We start from the raw sequence: 24,085 nt of genomic DNA, 5'->3' as shown, positions 1-24,085 counted from the left end.
AATACAAAACAAACAAAAATGGCAATAAATTCCTCGTTATCCTTTCTAAAAACAATTCTTCGCTGCTTTCCTCTTTTGTCCCATTTAACGAATCACACACACACTAACATACATAACGGTTGTTGCACTGTAGTGAGACAATGCCACTTCCCTTCTCAGATTGACTTTCTTCCACTCTCCCTCTCTCAGCAATGTCTTCTTATTGGTCTCCATCCAATTTATTAAACACACTGCTCGACTTTTCTGACTTCAGTCGACAGGCGAAAAAGAGAAAAAAAAAAAAGGCTTCCATTCTCATTCATCGTTATTGTTGTTAACCAACATCTTCAACTTTTGACACGACTAAACGAAAGCCTGTTTTTTTTCTTCCGTTTTATTACTTTCTTCTTCCTCTTATCATTTAGAAGTAATCAACTAGAAAAAAAAAACGATAATGAAAGATAATGAATATGTATGATACACATGTTTAAACGAAGCTGGTGCCAACCTTTTACAAATAATAGCAGCAGCAGTAGCACCACCATCCGCAAATTAGCTAGTGTTACCGAAACAGTTACGGGCGTTGCTTGAAGAAAGTTTTCTTTAATTCTAAGATCTTTAAGCCTTACACAGACATATAACTTGCAAATATTGAGAATAGTAAAGCAATACATTTTATAACTGCCGAGTAAATTGTATTTCAAATCATTCATATATATATAAACACAAAATTTGAAAATTCCTTACTGTTTATATTTCGTCTAGGTTTAATTTTTGTTTTTTCTTTAAGGCCTTTCAATAACTCTCTTTCTCTCTCTCTCTGTATACATGTATAATATACTCACACGAACACGTGTATATCATTTTTTCTGATAAAGTATGATCGCTCGTAAACATTAGTCAATAGATTAATTAACCAACAATTCCAATTTCGTTTTGGCATAGATATTATCTATGCAACTTATAGATTTTTGTTTTCTTTTTCAAAATAGCATCTAGTATGATGATATCAATAATGTAGATTTGTCTTAGGAAATATACTAGAAGAATATAACTGTTACATATATCATAAAAAAGAAAAAACAATCGCACCTTAATTTAATTGCTTTAAAAGAGCAAACATATACACAAAAAGAAATTTGAAAAGAAATATAATGGAATAAGTGAGAAAAGAAAGAAGAAATAATAAAAAAAAATTGTTCTATTTACATTTTTCTCATTATAGCAGAAATTTTAGTTTATGTTTATTTTTTCAAGAATTTATTAAATTCTTTACCTGATACCACCGACTTAATTTTTCTGTCTCACACGCGCGCGCACGCACCCAAACACATAATCTTCATCGTTTTTAAGGCATAATTTGAAACTTAGGGAGTGTACTTTTTCTAACGTTATAACATAATACACCCAACGATGGATGGATGGCGTATTTGACAGAGCGAACAGGAGGAGGAGGAGGAAAAATAAAAATAAAAAAATAATAAAATACAAACTAAAATATATAAGAAAGGGTAGGGCAAAGAATAACAAAACCGAAGTGGAATAACATTAAAAAAACTATACTGCCAAACATTTCGTTCAAATAATAGAAAAAGAAAAGAAACAAAAGACTGCAACATGTAATGACGAAACCGAATTAGGCGGTTGATTGGGGACTAACGTTGACACACTAGCAGCAATAATTTGGGAAGAAAAAAAAAATAATAAGAGGAAAACGAAAAGTTGTATGTTGAAAACTGAAAGCTGAGATCGACGTAAGCAAGGATGAAGTACTGTTGTCGATTTATTGCTCTTATTGTCTTTCTATCAGCATCCACTTTCATTTTATTGGAAGCAACTCCAAGCCGGGTAACAGAAAGAGGTGAGTAACTTTTGACAAAGTTCCTGTTATTTTTCATCTTTTTACTTGCTTCTGTTTTTGGACTGCGGCGGCAATGCTGTTGCACCGTTTTGAAGGGTTTTACTCGAACGAATCGCACCCCCCTCCCAGTACTTGTATATACATTTTTTAAAAGCCTGATACTTGTTCTGTCGATCGCTCTTTGCCGAACCGCTTCATTACTAACTAGCACCGGTTGTCAGTGACAGATACATACATATTCTATATACATACATATATGTATCTTTTATCCTTCTTTTTTTCAGTCGTTAGACTGCGCCCTTGCTGGAGCACCGCCAAGAAAGTTTAGTCAAACAAATCAATCTCAGAACTTTTTTTAAAGTCTGGTACTTATTCCATATAACTTTTTGCTGAGCCGATAAGTTATGGGACGTAAACATGCCAACACCAGTTGTCAAGCGGTGGTGGGGGACAAACACAGACAGACACACACGACAGCCGTCTTTCAGTGTCCCTCTACCGAATCCACTCCTGAGGCTTTGGTCGGCCCGGGGCTATAGCAGAAGACATCTGTCCATGGTGCCAAACATGTGGTTTGGAAGTAAACTTCTTACCACACAGTCGCACCTGTGTCCATTTATTTATTATCCCAACTCGCTTTTTCCCGGGGCTGAGCTTAAGTTTCGTTTTCAAAACCTAGAATGTAAAGGAAGGCCTTACCCCAAGAATATATATTTTTCACACACCTCAATGATTGGGATAAAAATAAATAAGTCAATTGAAAATAAAAAGTTTTTTTTTCCTGACGAAAATAATATTTCAGTCGAGAAAACATTTTACTCAATCCATTCATTTATTAACCACACACACACACACACAAAATCCAGCTAAATAAGCGACAATAACTTTTTGGGTTTATAATAAATTTCAAAAATAGTTACAAGAATTTTTTATGTACTGAAATGAGTAGGAAAGATATATCACTTTACTAAATCGGTTTCAAATTTTGGCAAAATTCTAGCAATTTTGGGGGAACCTGTAAATCGATTAAAATGACTGCAGTAGAATTTGAACTCAAAACCTACAGACGGGAGAAATACTGCTAAATATTTTGCTCAGCGTGTTAACGAGTTTACCAGGTCGTCGCTTCAATTGCGTTTACTAAATTAATAGTTCTTGTTGTGGTGTGTATGTGTGATGGGGGAATGATTTTCCCTTTTAATAATTTTTTATGTAAACAAAAACCAGATTAAGTTTTTATTTAAATCTTAAGACGTCCCAAAATTCTTTTTTTTATTATATAATTGTAGAAACATGTCTATATGTCAACATTTTAAATTATATTTTTGTAGTTCTTATAGTTAGGTGTATATTTTCATTATAAAAAATGAATATTCGATTATTTCGGGTCTGTTTATAAACCGTTTACACACACGCACGCACACTCACATCATTTATCTGTTACTTGTTTCAATCATTAGACTGTGGCCATACTAGGGCATCGCGTTGAAGGGTATTGGTCAAAATGAATCACCCCAGTATATATTTTTTAAAACCAGGTACTTATTCAACCGGTCAGTTTTTATTGAACCTATAAGTTACGGGGACATAAACAAACCTGCACCAGTTGTCAAGTGGTTGTGAAGGACATGCACAAAGACACACTCACACATGAGGACCTTCTTTTCAGTTTCCATCTATCAAATCCTCTCATAAGGTTTTGGTCGATTTGGGATACCACATTGTGGAATTGAACCCTAGACCACAAGGTTGGGCAGTAACATTTATCATACAGCCACGCCTATGTATAGAGACCTTGTTTCTTTAAATGTTTACATGTTAATGTCAGAGCTGTTGCAAAGCAGAGATGTACTGAGCATGCTCCTCCAGGGTTCCTGCTGGTTCAGGGGACCAATGCTAAACTATGCATGTTGCTGTTGTATATGCAGGGGTCTAGTGCATTACTTTGTCAAGGAAGTGGGGGTGGCAGTCTATAATGCTGCTAAAATTGCACTGATTAATATAACAGTTTACGTTACAAATCCATTGTTTATGATCTATTTCATTTCACTGACTTTATGCTGTTTTAATTTAGCTTTCCATGTCGATTATAAAAAAAAAAAATGACCTCCTTCGGTCATGAATGACCATGGGATTGCACCTAGAAAGTTACCCTTTGAGACACAAGTCTGGGCAAAGTTGTTTATGGAAGACCAGCAGTCGCCTATGCATACCAGTCTCCTCTCTGCAAGCCACTAATGTTGTCCAAGGGAAAGGCAAAGGCTAACACAACTTGATACAGTGACGTCATAACTCATTTCTACAGCTGAGTGAACTGGAGCAATGTAAAATAAAGTGTCTTGCCCAAGGACACAACACACAGCCTGGCCCGGGAATTGAACTCACAACCTCACGATTGTGAGCCCGATGCTCTAACCACTGAGCAATGCACCTTCACTTTGAGTTGATTAGAGATGACAAATTTAATTTATTTCTGAGAAGGCTGACTTTCTTTCGAGCATTGGGCCTCATGGAGGCAAAGTGGCTGAGTTTCTTTCAAGTGTTGGGCCTCATGGAGGCAATGACCAAGACCTTTGGCATTATGTTGTGCTTGAGAAGAAGACCCATCAAGCAAAGCAAAATTGCAGTCATGGAAGATACCAGTATCACGCTAATGGCACCCATGCCAGTAACACATAAAAGCACTCATTACACTCTCAGAGTGGTTGGCATTAGGAAGGGCATCTAGCTGTTGAAAACCATGCCAAATCAGATTGGAGCCTGGCGCAGCCTTCTAACCCATGCCAGCATGGACAACAGACATTAAATGAAGATGATGATGAAGGGCAGGGCACCAATCTAATAATTTTAATCAAACAAAATCAACCCAGTACTTATTTATTTTCAGCCTGGTACTTATTCTATTGGTCAAATTTTTTATTGAATCATTAAGTTATAAGGATGTAAACAAACTAAGACTGGTTGTCATGTGGTGATGGGAGACAGAGACAAAAACACACAAGTACATGCATGCATACATGACAGGCTTCTTTCATTTTCTATCTACCAAATCCACTCACAAAGAACTGATCGGCCTACCCAAGGTGCTGTGCAGTGGGACTGAACCCAAGAGCACATGGTTGTGAAGTAAGCCTCTTAACCATGCAGCCTTAATGAATTTGGTAAACAATAGTATTGTTGGTTTGCAGGTTTCTCACATGTAGTGGTATGTGTAGGGATCTAGCTTGACCCTGCCTGAGATTTGAACCAAATCCACCCACTTGTTGCTTGTTAAAATGAGCGGGAAATACTCTCCACACTAGATGATTGATGAGGAAACACTTGACACCCTAGGACCTGTGCTGGTCAAGGAAAGGTCAGTCCTTTGTTTAAGGTTTGACCTACATTACTGACCATAGTCTATATAACAGAGAATTTCCTATCTCTTCCACTTTTGTGTCAGCCAGACCAAGGGGTAGCAGCTGCTTTTGTGTCATCCTTAACCAAGAGCAGCACTTCCCTTCACCCTTCATGCAACATGCAAAGAGAGGCTTTTGGTTGCAAGAAAAGTGATGCCACTTTATCCTTTCTTCCTTTCTAGTCAGTACCGTGCATTCCTTACTCTTTCACTCTCTACTGACAGACAACTTTTTCTACACTATCACTACAATTACTACTGTCTTTTTAACTACCTGTTGGGCAAATGAATAAATGTATGTAAAGAAGATTTCTTCCTTCTTGGTGCTGATTCTTCGATGTTTACTGGTACTCCTTTCCCATTGTGTCAGTGTAATAAAAGCATTGTTGTTGGTAGAATCGGTAGAGCAACAGATAAAATGCTTTTTTTCATTTTAGTTTGGTCCTTTTATATTATATTATGAGTTCAAATTTCACTGGTGTTTATTTTACATTTTGGATAAAATAAGCACTTGTTGAATACTGTGATCAATATAATCAGCTGTGAACTCTTCTTCTTCAAAATTTAGGACCTTGGGTCTATGGTAGAAATATCCTTATTGGGGTGGTGGGCTGGCTGAATTTCTAGCATATTAGAAAAAATGTCTTTTGATTGTATTTTCTGAGCTGTAATCCCATTGAGGTTAACTTTGCTTTTTATCCTTCTGAAGTTGATAAAATAAAGTACCAGTGATGTACTGGGATTCGTTGCATTAATACATTAACCAATGTGGAGGTGCAATGGCCCAGTGGTTAGGGCAGCGGACTCGCGGTCGTAGGATTGCGGTTTCGATTCCCAGACCGGGCGTTGTGAGTGTTTATTGAGTGAAAACACCTAAAGCTCTACAAGGCTCCGGCAGGGATGGTGGTGATCCCTGCTGTACTCTTTCACCACAACTTTCTCTCACTCTTACTTCCTGTTTCTGTTGTACCTGTATTTCAAAGGGCCGGCCTTGTCACTCTGTGTCACGCTGAATATCCCCGAGAACTACGTTCTGTGGAGTGCTCAGCCACTTACACGTTAATTTCACGAGCAGGCTGTTCCGTTGATCGGATCAACCGGAACCCTCGTCATCGTAACCGACGGAATGCTTCCACCACATTAACCAATGCCTTTTCCTAAAAACTGAGGGTCTTGTGCTTAAATTAGAAACATTATTATTATTATTATTATTATTCTATGTTTGACTTTTGATTTATATTTGTACAAGTTGGCTCCAAGTCTCACCCAGAGACCTCAAGAGACAACAGGTTGGAAGTTCACGTTGTTGTTATGCCTAGTGTGCCATATATTTGGTTGTTTTTTTTTTTTGTGTTGTACTAGTGGATATCTAAAAAAAAAAAATGTTTGTTTTAAACCTTGAGATTACATAGAAAGTATTTTGTGTAGGATATGAGCAGTTCCCATGAGCACTATCTTTTGAATTTCTGCCATTTTGGGGTTTCCTGGTATCTGAGTTAGGTAGCAATCAACTATTATTATTATTATTATTATTATTATTATTAGGGCAGCAAGCTGGCAGAATCGTTAGCACATCTAGGCAAAGTGCTTATCAGTATTTTGTCCTAACATTCTAACGTTCTGAGTTTAAATTCCACCAAGACCATTTTGCCTTCCATCTTTTTGGGGTTGATAAAATAAGTACCAGTTGAGTGAGTACTGATGTCGATGTAATCAACTATCCCCCTCTCCCTAATTTCAGGCCTTGTGCCTATAGTAGAAAGGATTATTACTATAATTCTACTGAGGTCGACTTTGTTGTTCATCCTTTTGTGGTCAACGAATTAAGTACAAATTGAACACTGAGGATCAATGTAATTGACTACCCTCACCACAAATTTCAGGCATTTTGCCTATAGTAGAATAGATTATTATTATTATTATTATTAAGATGGCGAGTTGACAGAATTATTAGCATGCTGGGCATAATGTTTAGTGGCCATTTCTTTTGTTTTTACATTCTGAGTTCATATTCTGCTGAGGTTGACTTTGCCTTTCATTCTTTCGTGATTGATAAAATAAGTACCTGTTGATCACGGGGGGTGGGGAGTGGGGTGGGGGACGACGACAATGATGACGATATAATTGACTCATCCTCTCCCCCAAAATTACTGCCTTTGTGGCAAAATTTGAAATGATTATTATTATTATTATTATTATTATTATTATTATTATTATTATTGAGTGAGCGAGCAGAGCATGCCATCAAAGTGACACTGGGGTAAAATATACGAAGCCCAGTATACCCATCATGACTACCCGTCTGATAAGGGTACACCAGGCACATGCATCACAACCATATGTGCGCGATATGGTGATCTCATATCAAGATAAACAGCACATGACCTTGCAGGTGGAGCCCAGTTAGAATTTTCTTCAGTTTGAGTAACTCATCCCGCTCAAAAGGTCCCTGAATAAGGGTTGTTTAAGGACGTTGAACGAAATACCCATGTTTCCAGAGGTGAATTATTCAAACCCCAAAGAATCCTTCTCAACACATGGCTATGATGCTCCCCCACTACTTCTGCTCGTGATCAGAGATGCACATATCGTCAGCCACTAAGGGACATGCTCAACTGGTTAAGGTCAAACAACTGACAAGCAAATCTGTGGTATTGAGCAGAATATTTGCTGTAGCCCATCTTTTATACCAAGACAAATCAATGTACACGATAACACTTCAAATCAGTTAAGATCAGAAGCCATGAGAGCCATTGCCTGGTACTGCATCAGGGCATTTATTATTATTATTATTATTATTATTATTATTAAGCATTTTTGTGGGTGGCTATCTGATAGAATTATCAGAAGTTTAAATCCTGCTGAGGTCAGCTTTGCCTTCCATCTCTCCAGGTTATCATCATCATCAACATCATCATTTAACACCTCCACCTTCCATGCTGGCAAGGGTTGGATGGTTTGACAAGAACAGATGAGCCAGAGGGCTCCATCAGGTTCTATGTCTGCTTTGGTGTAGTTTCAACATGTGGATGCTCTTCCTAATGCCAACCACTTGTCAAGAGTGTACGGGGTGCTTTTTATGTGGCACCAGAACTGGTAATGTTACCAAATAACTTGCAAGACATGACTGAACAGGGTATAAACTGGAGGAATAAGAAACTATGATAGAGGGAGAAGAACAGGTGTCTTTTGCTCACTTGGAAAGTGAAAGAGAGAGAGAGAGAGAGAGAGAGAAGAGAGAGAGAGAGAGAGAGAGAGAGAGAGATGTGAGGTCCAGGTACAATGTGAATATGAGATGGAATAGAAGAGGGGAAAAGGCAGGGAGTTGGATATAGGGGCTGCCAATTCAGTAAAAGTACCTAGCACGCCCTGTAAAGTGGTTGGCATTAGGAAGGGCATCCAGCTGTTTAAACCATGCCAAATCAGACTGGAGTCTGGTGTAGTTCTCCAGCTTGTCAGCTCTGGTTAAACGGTCCAACCCATGCCAGCATGGACAACAGACATTAAAGGATGATGATGATGATGTAGGAGGGAAGTGAAGGAAATAGGATAAATTGATAGAAGGGTGGGTGTTAGAAGATGAGTTGTTAGGGACAGCTTGATAAAACCTCAGTTCTACTGAGTTGAAGGGATCTTCTCAAATACAGCATATTTCTGTACTTGAGAAGACATTTATTTTGGTCCCCTGTCTGAGATACTGAACATTTTGAGGTCAATCTTCACCACTTCTTCACCCCATGTCTTCCTAAATTTTCCTTTCTCACAGGTTCCTTCCAGGTTTAGCGATTGGTACTTCTTTATATAGCTATCCTTATCTATCTACATTAAATGACCACACCAGCACAGTCTTTTCTACTGCACACCACATCTGATGCTTCTTATGTCCAATTTTTCTCCCAGCATGTTTGTACTTTGTCATATATGTATGTTGATAATTTACATCCATCAAGCTTACTAATTTCATTCCTTTCTTGTCTTTGAATGTCCTCTGCATTCACAGCCCAAGTTTCACAACCATGTAGCATTGCTGTTCATACATATGCATCGTACAACCTGTCTTTCATTTTGAGAGAGGCTTTTTGCTACCAACAAAGATAAAAATTCTCTAAACTTTCCACAGCCAGTTTGTATTCTAACACATGTTTGTTAATTATTATAATCAGACAGTAAACTAACAAAGCTTTGTTAATTATTATATTCCGACAGCATACCAACCAATATTTTTGTTAATTATTGCAATCAGTGAGCAAGCTAACAGAATCTTTCTTAATCATATAATTAGACTGTAAACAAAACCTTTGTTAATTATTATAATTAGACTGCAAACTAACCAAATCTTTGTAAGTTATGTAATTAGTGTGCAACTAAAACAATCTTTGTTATGATCTCATTTCTTGTATTGATAATTTGTACCAATGCAATCCAATCCAAACCAATCCAACCCACACAGTTATGTTGTGTTGCTATTTTATGTCAGGTCAAACTTATTGACCAAAGATATGTTCAAAGGTATTCCCGTCACTTTAGAAGTGTTTAAGTCAACATTATAAAATGTGTTCTTCATCATTTTTTTCAGGCAATAGTTTTGAAATTTGAAATAGATTTGACCGTTGCTTTTATTAGATTGATTGAACAAGTAGAGGTTCTTTTGTCAGTTCGAACTCCTAGGTGAACTGAAATGCCAAAACTGTGTCTCATGGTGCTTTCACCATCAGGACATGTAGAAAGTTAATACCTTCTACATGTTTACTTACTCTGTTAGAAATTGCAATCAATCTCATTCAATTCATGCCCAACCATCTTCAAAAAAATAACAGGAAGGATATATTGCATAATGTAGTTGTAGGTAAAGTAGTCAGGATGGTCACTAGGGGAATGTCTTTGGTCATAAGTTTAAGCCTGTCAAGTGGATTCAACCTAGAATTCAAAGGGTACAACCTTGCGACTTACTGTGCCACACTGATTCTGCCTGAGAATTACATTTAGAGTATACATGTCTGTGGAATGGTCAGCTATTTACATGTTAATTCAGGAGCAGATAATTCAGTTGAGCAAACAAGTGAACTGGAGATTAGTGATTGGTGAGAGTAAGTTATCCCCACAAAAAATGTGTAAATTGTTGAGTATTCCACAGACACTTGTATTGTTATTGTGATCCTCAAGCTGGATCAGCATAAAACAGAGTATGGTGAGACTATCCCTTTGAATTGCTGGCACAGTTTATCTAATGGATTTTCCACAGTCAGTTGCCATCTGTCCACTTCTGCTAACAAGTTCTGAGCTGATGTATGACTATAGTATTAAAATAACCCAATGCTTGCTCAAAATTCCATGCAGTGGGATGAAATCTGAGACCAACTGTGAGATCCCAGGAACAAATTTCTTCACTATATGACTATGCCTTTGTCCATTCATACACATACACACACACACACACTTACACATTTTTACATTCATATACATGTATATGTATGTATACATATGCAAATATAGAAGGTATGCATACTGGTTGAGAGAAAAAGAAGTTTGGGAGGACATGAGGTTTAATGTGGAATATTGTTGTGGCTGTTGTCTTCAACTTCCAATCAGGACTCACGCCATTAGCCACAAAGAATAATCTCTAATTCGAGCCTACTCTAAGCTATTAAGAATGCATGTGGCAGCTTGAAGATCCACCCACCACAAATGATAGACTGGCGGTTGCATGGGCATGAAAGCTATGTTGTTATCCTTATTCCGTAAACAGTGGCTTTTAACAGGTGGAGAGCTGAACCATCCTGGGGTATAGAAGATTCGCAATCTAGACTAGGGTCTGAAAGGTTTGCTACACCATAGTGGGCTACACCATCGTTCCTCTGCTTTGTGGCTGAAGTATGAAGAAAGAGTGAGAGAAAGAGTTGTGAAAGAGTACAGCGGGGTCCATCCCACTGCTGGAGCCTCATGGAGCTTAGGTGTTTTTGCTCAATAAACACTCACAATGTCCAGTCTGGGAATTGAAACTGCGTTCTTACGACCACGAGTCTGCTGCCCTAACCACTGGGCCATTGCACCTCCACTGCTGTTGCTGTTGTTATTAGTCCTATATCAGGTCTAATTGAACAGATTTACATATGACCAAAGGTTATTTCAAGCATAACCATTCTATGTCTTTTATTCAGACATAGTATATCTGTAGCTACATCCTTCTTGGTAATCTCTCGAGTTTGAGAAAGATGGTTCTGCAATTTCTTGCTGAACAACCTGCTTGGATGATTTGTTTATAGTGATCAAAAGTTTGTGCTGTACATGAGCTTCCATTCTCCAGCTAATCGAAATTGCCTGTATAAGTGCATGGTGTGCAACACAGATGTCGAAGTAATTGCAGAGCGATGTGAAACAAAGTGATTTGCTCAACAACACAATGTACCACCTCATCCAGGAATGAAACCACAAATTTGTGATTGTGAGTGCAGCACCCTAATCAGTTGGCCACACACTCTCACTATATCAACCCTTTAGCATTTAAACCTGCCATAACTGGCCATAAACAGCCAAAATATTCTATCTATTTAATGTTCAAACCAGCTAGATCCTGCCTCTCCCACTTGCCCCATAAAGTTATTCTAAAAATGAACAATTGCATCATCAAAATATCTTGAAGTTGCAAGATAATGCAGGATTAATTCAAGACAATTTGAATAAATAAGCATTACATTTGACTGAATAATCCGAATGCTAAAGGGTTAAGCGACTGTGAATTCTCTTTTCTGAATATGATAGTGTATTATTTGATGGATATTTAGTTGGATGCTATTTTTAACGGGTGATATGACCTTTGTTGGTTCATGTGATGTTCTGTCTCTGTGTTGTTGGTTCAGATGATTTTCTGAGTGAAAACAGGATCAAGAACATTGGCAACCCATCTAAGCTGCACCAACAAAAAGGTATTGTAACTTGTTGGTTTAAAATTTTGGCTCAAGGACAACAGTTATGGGAGAGGTGGGTGGGTCAATTGCATTGACCCAGTACTCAACTGGTACTTATTTTATTGACCCCGAAAGGATGAAAGCAAAGTTGACCTCGGTGGAATCTGAACTAAGAACATAAAGACAGATGAAAATGCTCCTAATTATTTTACCCAGTGTTCTAACAAAATATTGAAAAGGATAAACTTGGTGTTGGTAATGAAATATCAACATGACTTTTTAATTTAAGTCCTAATGTCTCTATCAAAGACATGTAGCTAATCAACATTTCCATTGAAGTGAGTCCACAGCCTAGATTTTTACTTGGAGGTCATATTTTGAATATCTTCAAAAGGTTGAACAACTTTTCTAGTTTAAGATATGATTTGAGAGAAATTTGGTTGCTATATCTAGCAGGTCATGTATCCACACTGACCATTTCCCTTGTTAGTTCAAACTTTTGTACTGTTATGTAAGACCCTGTTCAGTCATAGTTGAAAAGCTTTGACGAAAAGTTTTCCATTCATGACAACCCCAACATTTCTCTATCAGGAAGTGTATTATTCAATTTGACTTATACTTAAATGTGTGTCTTGTGAGAGTTTTGGCTACTATTTTCATCATGTTCTGCAACAGTTGAATTGTTATGTGTTTACTAAACCTTGACGGATATGATAATAAAATTGATGTTAAAATGTTTTGCATAACCCTCATCCATCTGTTATTTATGTGAATATACTGATTTCAGACAAATCTAAAATGTATACTGATTGTATAAATCTGTATAAAAAAACGAAACAAATCTATTATATTTTTGATTATTTTTTTAAGAATTTGAAATGTTTTTTTTCCCTCTCTGCTCATTGTGTAATGTGTTCTAGCAAAATATTCTTATTTTAACATGGTGGTGGCTGTGTGGTAAGAAGGTTGCTTCCCTACAACATGGTTCTGGGTTCATTCCCACTATGTGGCACCTTCGGGGAGTGTCTTCCACTATAGCCTCAAGCTTAGTAAAGCCTTGTGAGTAGATTTGGTAGACGGAAACTGAAAGAAGCCCGTCGTATATATGTATATATATATATATATATATATATCTGGCCGAAATCAGATCGCCATGTTGATTCGTTAGTTACTGCACGCATTTTTTTCTCTCTCCTTCTTTCTGTGTTTTTTTCTCTCTGTGTATCTTTCTGTTGAAGAGCGTAGGCTCGAAACGTTAAAGACTTGTTTTATTTATATTTCCTGAATGCCATACTAATACAATTGTTTGTTTGTTTCCACCTGCCTTCGTCTTTTGTCTATTTTCATAAAGCTTCCCGTTATATATATATATATATATATATGTATATATGTGTGTGTGTGTGTGTGTGTGTCTTTGTGTCAGTGTTTGTTCCCCCGCCACCACTTGACAACTGGTGCTGGTATGTTTATGTCCCCAAAACCTTGCGGTTCGACAAAAGAGAATGATAGAATAAGAACCATACTTTGAAAAATAAGTACTTGGCTGAAACAAGTAAGAGATAAAAGATATATCAAAGTAAATGAAATAGCTCATTAGTTATTTCAGATAGTTAAAAGAAGCTCACCTGAGAGAGTATTAGAGAGAAAACCTGTGTGAAGATCTGATAGAATAAAGGTCCATAGTTCAATCTCAGGTAGTGACATGTTGATGAAGTTGGGGGTGTGTGATAGAACAATGATTTTTCAGACACATCTGTACACATATCAGTGTATCTATCTATTAAAGTGCCTGCGATAGACCCCTGTAGTGTAAAAGAACCTGTGACACTGCAGAAAGGGAATGATAAAAGTGTGTGTATGTGCATGTGTGTGTGTGAGTGAATCAGACAGAGAGTGGGAAATTCAAATGCTGTTGATAATTAGCAATATAAGATGTATATACATTTGAGAGAGTTGGGGCACGTGTATGTGTACATGTGCCATTAGCATTCATGTGAGTGTGTATATATGTATATGTACACGTGCCAGTAGCATTTGTTTGACTTCCTGTATCTCTCACTCTTTATCTGAATGATTAACATATGCATCTTAGAGCTAGTGATTGTTGTGAAGATTGAACATCTATCTGTCTGTTTCTACTCTTTTATTTGTTTCAGTCATTTGACTGCGGCCATGCTGGAGCACTACTTTTAGTTGAACAAATTGACCCCAGGACTTATTCATTGTAAGCCTAGATCTTATAGTATTGGTCTATTTTGCCGAACTGCTAAGTTACAGGGATGTAAACACACCAACATCGGTTGTCAAGCAATGGTAGTGGGGGACAAACACAGACACAAAAATACACACACACACACACCACACACACCCACATACAACAGGCTTCTTTCAGTTTCTGTCTACCAAATCCACTTACAAGGCTTTGATCAACCTGAGACTATAGTAGACACTTGCCCAAGGTGCATCACAGTGGGACTGAACCCGGAACCATGTGGTTAGGAAGCAAGCTTCTTACCACACAGCCATGCCTATGTTAATAATCCTTTCTAGTATGGGGACAAGGCCTAAAATTTTGTGGGAGAGGACTAGTTGATTACATCAATCCCCAGTGTTCCACTGGTACTTAATCTATTGATCCCAAAAAGATGAAAAGCAAAGTTGACCTCAGCAGAATTTGAACTCAGAATGTGGTGGCAGGTGAAACACCTCCAAGCATTTTGCCAAGTGTGCTAACAATTCTGCCTGCTCTCTGCTGTATCTGTGTATTAATAATGGTTTTATATTTTGCCACAAGGCCAGCAATTGTAAGCCATTTACATCAACATTAGTGTAAATTGGTGCTTATTTTATCAACTCTGAAAGGATGAAAGGCAAAGTGGATCCTGGCAGAATTTGAACCCAGAACATAAAGAGTCAGAAGAAATGCCTTTAAGCATTTTGCCCAGCATGATAATGGTTCTGCCAGCTCACTGCCTTATCTAATAATAACTGTGTTCTTAACTTTCTTTGTAAAAAGTGTGTAACAATATATCCTGGATATAGGTGTTACCAACTATATAATAAGTATTTCTTAAATTATTTTATTGTTGTGACAGAGTTTCATGTGTTATTGAGGACGGTGGTCATAGAACATGACTGCAAAAATTTAGTTAAGAGAGGCAGAGAAATTTAGCTGCTAGGTTATTACTTCTTGTTGTTGTCTCACGATCATTGAATTTTTATTTGTGTGTAGGTGGTTGTTAGTGAGACAAGTGCAATTTAGAAAGGAGTGTTGGGCTAGGTTTTGTTGAATGTGCAATGTGGAATTAAGAGCAAATCTGGTGGCAAACGTGATGACTTTACCAGCAGGAGTGCTTCTTGCAGAATCATTGTTGTTAAGGAGTGGAAGCAATAATTTGTCTGATACACCATAACAGACATCCATTAATTAACTAAAGTTATGAAAGAGATAAATGATAAATGATATCTTCCATCGTCATCATCATTTAACTTACGCTTTCCATGCTGGCATGGGTTGGTCGATTTGACATGGACGGTGAGCTGGCAGAAACGTTAGCACACCGGGCGAAATGCGTAGCCGTATTTCATCTGCCGTTACGTTCTGAGTTCAAATTCCACCGAGGTCGACTTTACCTTTCATCCTTTCGGGGTCGATAAATTAAGTACCAGTTATGCACTGGGGTTGATGTAATCGACTTAATTCCTACATCTGTCCTTGTAGAACCATGAAAAACAAGCCTCCACCAAATACTCTGCCTGTATCTTTCAATGCCATGTATACCAGAAGGCCTGCAAATCTAATGGAGGCCTCGAAAGACATTTTAAGATCCACAAAGATCAGAACTTAACTGCAACTCTTGGTGGCCCAAATCAGATATAGAATCTATGTGGGTGTCTTTCCAATACACTGCCTGGTTTAAAAAGCCACATCAGACGCCATGATCGATTTAAGGTGTAAGTACAAGAAGTAGTCAGACTCTGCATAAGTAGTAGACAACCACTGTATATATACATACACATCATATATATATATATATATATATATATATATATATATATATATATATATATATATATATATATATATATATATATATATATATATATATTATATATATATATATATATATATATATATATATTATATATATAATGTGGAGGCGCAATGGCCCAGTGGTTAGGGCAGCGGACTCGCAGTCGGAGGATCGCGGTTTCGATTCCCAGACCGGGTGTTGTGTGTGTTTATTGAGCGAAAACACCTAAAAGCTCCACGAGGCTCCGACAGGGGGTGGTGATCCCTGCTGTACTCATTCACCACTCTTTCTCGCACTCTTTCTTCTGTTGGCCTTCTCGCTTAGCCAGCGGGGTGGTGTCATTCGAAGGCTAAAACAATGCGAGCGCATTGTGACCAGCGATGTGTAGCAACATCTGATGATCACGTGATATATATATATATATATATATATATATATATATACACTACAGTGTTATAGTAGTAGAAATGAAGTGCATAATATATAATGTAATAGCTATGTTTTTATTGTGTATTGTTATTTATGTGATCCCCTGCTCTTACATGAAACTGGTCTGTAGTGAAAAAAACAAAAAAGATGGGAACCACTGCTATACATAATATTGTCAAGTACTGGGGTTGATGGTACTGAGCAATTCCTTCTCTTCAAATTTGCTGTATGAATGTGTGTGTGTGTGTGTGCGTCTGTTACTCACCATTGTTTGACAACTAATGTTGGTGTTTATGTCCTGTAACATAGCAGTTTGGCAAAAGAGACCGATAGAATAGGTATCAGGTTCAAAAAAGAAAATAAGTACTGATGTTCTAAAAATTCTTCAAGGCGGTGCCCCAGCATGGCCTTGGTCTAATGACTGAATCAAATAGAAGATACAAGCTAGTAGAAAACATTGTACTGTATAAATGGCTATCTGCAATAACTGCCAAGAGAAAGAACATTTTGCTAAAGTATGTAAATCAGCTTTTATCAAAAACATTTACATTCACATCTTCCATCCTGCTTTCTCATATGGGACTTGGACATGCTGTTGTTTTTGTTAACAGAAGCATTTGAAATGCTTTGGATGGATTCATTCATACCTACATACTTATACACATGTGCATATCTGCATAACAATTACATCAGTATGGTTTTAAGTTCAAAGCTTTGCTTTGTTCTTAAAGTTTTATTATACTGTTAGAGTAATATAATTTCTCAGTAATACCTCTTTTTCACTCACTATCAAAATTTATCATGTACAAATCTTGAATCTTCCAATTTTATCTTTTATTTAAAAAAAAAAAAGTCTTGATTTTTTTTTTTTCATGCAAACCAAATGTTGGTTTCAAATTTTGGTACAAAGCCAGCAACTTTGGGTGTAAGTCAATTATATTGACTCCAGTGTTTAACTAGTACTTATTTTATTAACCCCGAAAGGATGAAAGGTAAAGTTGACCTTGACAGAATTTGAACTCAGAATGTAAGGATGAATGAAATGCTACTATCATGTGGAGTGAAAAGTGGCTTGGTTGCTATGGGCCGATGATTTTGTTGTAGTTTACAGAAGATAGAGGGGCCCTTTGCTAAAGGATTGTTTTTTTTTTTATATATTTGTGATTTACAACTGTTGTACACCAATCCTGCATTACTGGCTGCAACAGTAATTGCTCACCATAAGAATTTCTTTGTTGCTTTTGTTGATGGGTTAGCGAAATAATGGAATATCTGAATAAATCATCATCATTGTCATCCAGTTGGTCGATTTGCTTGAACCAGTGTGATTTTTCCATACCAGATATCCAGATCAAGTAATGCAGCATAAATGTCTTAGTCACATTGGTCTTTTGTTGAATGAAATAGTTCATCTGTTCCACACCATGACTGAAATTATCTTCCCTTTTTTTGAGAATTGCTAACAGTTACCGCTAAGTTTTTCTTTCTTTCCCCAGCGTAGAAAATTAATTTCAATTAATTATGGGCTTTTTTGCATACAACATACAGTACATTGCTACTTACTTGACTCAAAAAAAGAGCATCTACTAGTTTTGTTCCTCAACAATTACCTGCAATATACTGAGGATCTGTTTAATTCATTACATTTTCCATCTAACTTTTTCTCGTTCGAAAGTGGCATCTGTTTATTGAAAAGAAATTTGTTTCAAGGATGTTAAGTTACTTCCCATTTCATTCGGGTGTGTACTCTTTTCTTTCTTTTTTTCTTTTTAATTCTTATGAATTTAGACAACCAGATTACTATTTAATCTAGCCTAATTTATGTGTGAATAAGTTCACATTTAAAAAACATGGATTGAATTTTATATCCTGTTGAAAAGCAAAGAAAGAAAAAAAGAGCACACATACACACATATCTAAAAAAAAAAAAAGAGAGAAAGAAGAACAGACATACATACTCAGATGGAGGCAGACTTAGGCACCACTGGAAAAAAAATATCTTGATTCTACTGTAGTGAGATCTAACCAAAAGGAACAGTATTGTATAAAGCCCCCAAGAGAATGGGTAGGCTCTTTTTCATGAAACTTGAATCAAGTGCAGTTGTGTATATATTTAGTACACATTATTATATGCTTAAAAAATCACAGCTGTCTCTGAACATGCAATAATTCTGAACAATATTTAAAATTTCTCTAATCAAGGGAAGGCTTATTTAATTTTAATACTTAATCGCACTTATTATGGGTTCAGATTTTGGTACACGACAAGAAATAAATACTTCTTTTTGACTCAAGTTATGTTTAGTTGTATACATTATATTTTCATATATATAATATAACGTTTTTGTGTGTATGTATGCATATAGTTTTGTACATTAAAACTGCACTAAAATCTTTCATATTGGTTTGTATGTGTTTGTGTTATAAGTTTGTGTATGTTTGTGTATGGGTGGTTGGGTACATTAAGAAGGCAGTAAGAACTTAAATGCATGAATGGCTTTTTTTTATGCTTTGTAAATAATGAGTACATGCCTATATACATCTATACATTATTCATGTACAAGGGACCATTTACACACACACACACACACACACACACACACAAATATGTGTATTTTAGGCATGTCTGTTTGGTTAAGAAATTTACTTCCCAGCCATAAAATTTCAGGTTCAGTCCTACAGTGTGGTACTTTGGGTGTCTTCTACTGTAGCCTTAGGCTGAACCGAGTCTTGTGAGTGGATTTGATAGACGGAAACTGAAAGAAACCTGTTGTGTGTGTGTGTGTGTGTGTGTGTGTGTGTGTGTGTGTGCCTTTGTGCCTGTGTTTGTCCTCCACCATCACTTGACAACTGGTATTGATGTACTTGTGTGCCTGTACTTGTGTGCGGTTCACCAAAAAGTGACTGATAGAATAAGTACCAGACTTAAAGAAAAAATGAAATTACTGGGGTTGGTTTGTTTGACTAAACCCTTCAAAGTGGTGCCCCAGCATGGCCACATTCCATTGACTGAAGCAAGTAAAAAAATTATACATATATTTGTTTGTGTGTGTGTGTGTCCTTGTCTTGACAACAAGTGATAGTTGTAAGAGATCAATGTCATTATAGAAGCTGTGTTGTCCAATTTCAATTTTTCATGGAAACATGTCTGGCTATGAGGAGATATTACCTTATTTAGAAACATACAAGGATTGGCAACAAGAACAATTGACATCTAGCTATAGAAAATCTCTCGTTGAATTCTGTCTGACCCCTTGCAAGCATAAAAAAATGTACATTAAAATGAGGATGATGATTACACACACACACAAATACACACCACCACCGCTACCACCACCACCACCACCACCATCATTACCATCTAAAGTCTGCTTTCCATGGTAGCATGGGTTGGACAATTTGGGCTGGCACGTCAGATGACTGCACCAGGCTCTACTGTCTGCTTTGGCTTGAGTTCTATGGCTGGATGCAATTTCTAATGTCAACCACTTTACAGAGCGTACTGGGTGCTTTTTATGTTGTTCAACACCAGTAAGGTCACCAAGTAACTTGCGAGACAAGACCCACTCAGCTGAGGTGGAAATAGTACTAAGGGGGTGTGTGTGCTTTTGTACCAGGTAACAAGAGGTTAGAGTATGAGAGAGGGGCAGATAGAGGTGTCTTGCAGTAGACAAGATAACAGCTACATATATAGACAGAGAGATAATGAAGATGATGATGTGTGCGTGTGTGTGTGTGTGCATGTGCACCCCACCACATACACACACAGACACACACACACAGATACACACACACACACACACACACACACATGGTGATAAAATAGTACCAATAAATTTTCCAACTTTCTGTTTTGTTTTACAATAATTCTTCAAATGGTATTTCCAGAATTTGCAACTTTAACATGTTAAACTTGTATCTATACAGCAACAATACCAACTATATATTGGATAGTGATAATGGAATAAGCCGATGTGTTTCAAGAGGGAACAGCTGGGATTTTATCTTACCTGCCTACATAATATTCTACTACAATATAATGTATCTGATTATATTTACTTAATCATTTCTGACTGTTAACTTCTGGAATAGAAAAAATTATATATTTGGATGATATTTTGCTGAAGTATATTCCTATTCCAACTAAAGATGAATGCATGAAATTGTTAACATACAGAACAAGTTCATTTATTATGCATATGCAATGAAAAGCATGTTTCTTTGATAAAAAAAAAACTTCATACTTGGATGACAAAATAGAACCTATTAATTGCTTCAAACATTATTTTGAATCTTGTAAAAGTTCGTCACAGAACTAACATCTAATTGAATTTGAAGAAGACTTAATGAATATCATTAGAAGCATCAAATTCAAATGCCACCCTCTTCGTTATAATGAACATCTGTGTAAATTAAATTATTTAATTTAAAAAACTAAAATATTTTTCAGGAATTCTAGTACATTCTGACAAAACTGGAAACATTTATAACCTTAGTATTAAAAAATATAATGAACTTATTAGAAAAGAACTATGTTGGAATTACAAAAATACTCCTTGTTTGACTCTAGATAAAATCACTTCAACTGGACTTATAGTAGTAAAAGACCATAATATTAAAAACTGCACAGAACCTTATTAATTAGGTACTACAAATAATAAACTACTTAAAAAATAAAAATTAATTCCATTAACACAGAATGTCATATAATGCTCCATTTTGTAGTCATGTATCCACTAAAATATCTTTTCTATTCTTTCAGCTATTAGAAAAACACTTCTTGCCTAATAATAAATACCACAAAATATTCAACAAACACACAATAAAATTCTCCTATTCCACAATGCCTAACTTAGATGATATCATATCTTCCATAAATTATAAAAGACTTTTAATATCATCATCATCATCATCATCATTTAATGTCTGTTTTCCATGCTGCCATTGGTTGGATGGTTAGACTGACAACTGGTAAGCTGGGGAACTGCACCAGGTTCCAATCTGATTTGGCATGGTTTCTACTGCTGGATGCTCTTCCTAACACCAACCAGTATGGGTGCTAGTTATGTGACACTAGCATCAGCCAGGACTACAATTTCACTTAGCTTGATGGGTCTTCTCAAGCGCAGCATATCACCCAATGTTCAAAGGGTACTTTTTACATGCCACCGGCATGAGTGCCACTTACACGACAGTGAAATCGGCCATGATTGCTATTTCACTTGGCTTGATGGGTCCTCTTCTGAAGCACAACATGTCACCAAAGGTCCCAGTCACTTGCCCCCATGAGGCCCAATGTTTGAAGATCATGCTTTACCACTTCATCCCATGTCTTCCGGGGTCTACCTTTTCCACAGGTTCTCTCCACTATTAGAGATCAGAACTTCTGCACACAGCTGTCCTTGTCCAATAATAATTATTATTCTAGTAATAATAATGATCATAACAATATCAGTACAACTTCTAATCCTAACAATATTATTATTAGTACTACTATGTCTTCTACTATAACTACCACTTCTGATACTACTATAACTACAGCTACTATTATTATTGGTAATAGTAGTGTTATAATCATGCTAACCGTAATAACCATGGTGATTATTATACCAATTATAATTAGTTATGACTTTAATAATACTGCTGATTATAATAATAATCCTTTCTATTATAGGTACAAGGCCTGAAATTTTGGGGGAGGGGTAAGTCAATTACATTGACCCCAGTACTCAATTGGTACTTATTTTATTGACCCCAAAAGGATGAAAGGTAAAATAAACCATGGTGGAATTTGAACTCAGAACATAAGGACGAGCAAAATGTCACTAAGCATTTTGCCTGGCATGCTAATGACTCTGCCAGCTTGCCACCTTAATAATATTAGGTCGTCAAGTATGAAATTTGTAGAAAAGTCAAAAAAGTTTGTCAATGTTTTATAAATACAAGGAATAGTTTTATTCATCAGAATATGCACCCATATTGTCAATACACTTGTGCCATTTCAGCAGTAGCTTATCCAGTCAGGAACTGTAAAAGCCTGGCAATCTAGAGTCAATAAAATCTTGAAAGTGCGTTTTACAACATCATTGGAATTAAATTTTTTCCTATCAAAAAGTTCCAAATTCTGGAAGAAGCGGTAGTCAGGTGAGTATGCTGGATGATGGAGAACTTCCAACTCCTGTAGTTTCGCCAATGTCATTTTTGCGATGTGTGGTCTAGAGTGAAATCAAAGTTACCAGAACGAAATTTTGCAAATCAATTTGATACTGTCTGCTGTGTAATAACATTAGAATGAAATGCTCCATTAATATTCCAAGCTGTCTGTGATGCTGTATTTCCAAGAAAGAACTCATATTTCAAAATGTGAATTTCCGATTACCCTCATCTCTAAATAAAAATAACAAAAAACGATTTATAAATAATTTATGAAGCGGAAAGTGAGTTAGAATAAAGAAATAGATGTGTCAGCTTTCTAACAAAAAAATAAAGATTGTCGAAATATAATAATGACACAAAATGAGCAGCTGTCAAAGTTTACCATATACCTTACTACTAATTTCATACTAATCCTTTCTACTAAAGATACAAGGCCTTAAGTTTGGAGGAAGGAGACTAGTTGATAATATTGACCCCCCAGTACATAAATGACTAGTACTTATTTCATCAGTCCCGAAAGGATGAAAGGCAAAGTTGACCTTGGTGGAGTTTGAACTCAGAATGTAATGGCAAATGAAAAACTGCTAAGCTATTTACCTGGCGTGCTAATGACTCTGCCAGCTCACCACCTTAATAATAATAACAATAATCCTTTCTACTAAAGGCACAAGGCCTGAAATGTTGGAGGAGGGACTTGTCGATTACATCGACCCCCAGTGTTTCACTGGGACTAAATTTATCGACCCTGAAAGGATGGAAGGCAAAGTTGACCTCAGTGGAATTTGGACTCAGAATGTGAAGACAGACAAAATACCACCAAGCATTTTGCTCAGCATGCTAACTGCCAGCTTACCACCTTACTACTACTACAACAACTACTACTACTACTACTACTACTACTACTACTACTACTACTACTACTACTACTACTACTACTAATAATAATAATAATAATAATAATAATAATAATCCTTTCTGTTATAGCTTCAAGGCATGAAAATTGGGGGAGGGTGATAGTCAATTATATTGACCCCAGTACTCAACTGGTACTTAATTTATTGTCCCTGAAAGGATGAAAGGTAAAGTCAGCATTGGCAGAATTTGAATTCAGAATGTAGCTACAGGTGAAATGCTGCTAAGCATTTTGTCCAGTGTGCTAACAATTCTACCAGTTCACCATCTTATAATAATGATAATAATAATAATAATAATATAGAAAGTGGATCATGTAACAATAATTTCAACAACAATAACATAAACAAGCCAAAGTTCTCTGCGTTCTGAGTTCAAATCCTGTTCAGGTCAACTTTAGCTTTGATCTTTA

The 24,085-nt window shown here is 36.6% G+C and overlaps 1 protein-coding gene across 1 annotated transcript in view; it reads left to right on the top strand.

The window, feature by feature from the left end:
• Nucleotides 1-255: 255 nt before the first annotated feature.
• Nucleotides 256-24,085, top strand: part of LOC115215679 (receptor tyrosine-protein kinase erbB-4) — a 128,993-nt gene continuing 105,163 nt past the window's right edge. The window contains exon 1 of the mRNA XM_029784945.2: nucleotides 256-1,840. Within this exon, the coding sequence (XP_029640805.1) occupies nucleotides 1,744-1,840 (97 nt within the window). The 5' untranslated portion in view covers nucleotides 256-1,743. The remainder of the gene's footprint in view (nucleotides 1,841-24,085) is intronic.

The sequence above is a fragment of the Octopus sinensis genome, linkage group LG9 (genome assembly GCF_006345805.1).
Source record: "Octopus sinensis linkage group LG9, ASM634580v1, whole genome shotgun sequence".
NCBI lineage: Eukaryota > Metazoa > Mollusca > Cephalopoda > Octopoda > Octopodidae > Octopus > Octopus sinensis.
This window is presented reverse-complemented; position numbering and strand designations above follow the sequence as displayed.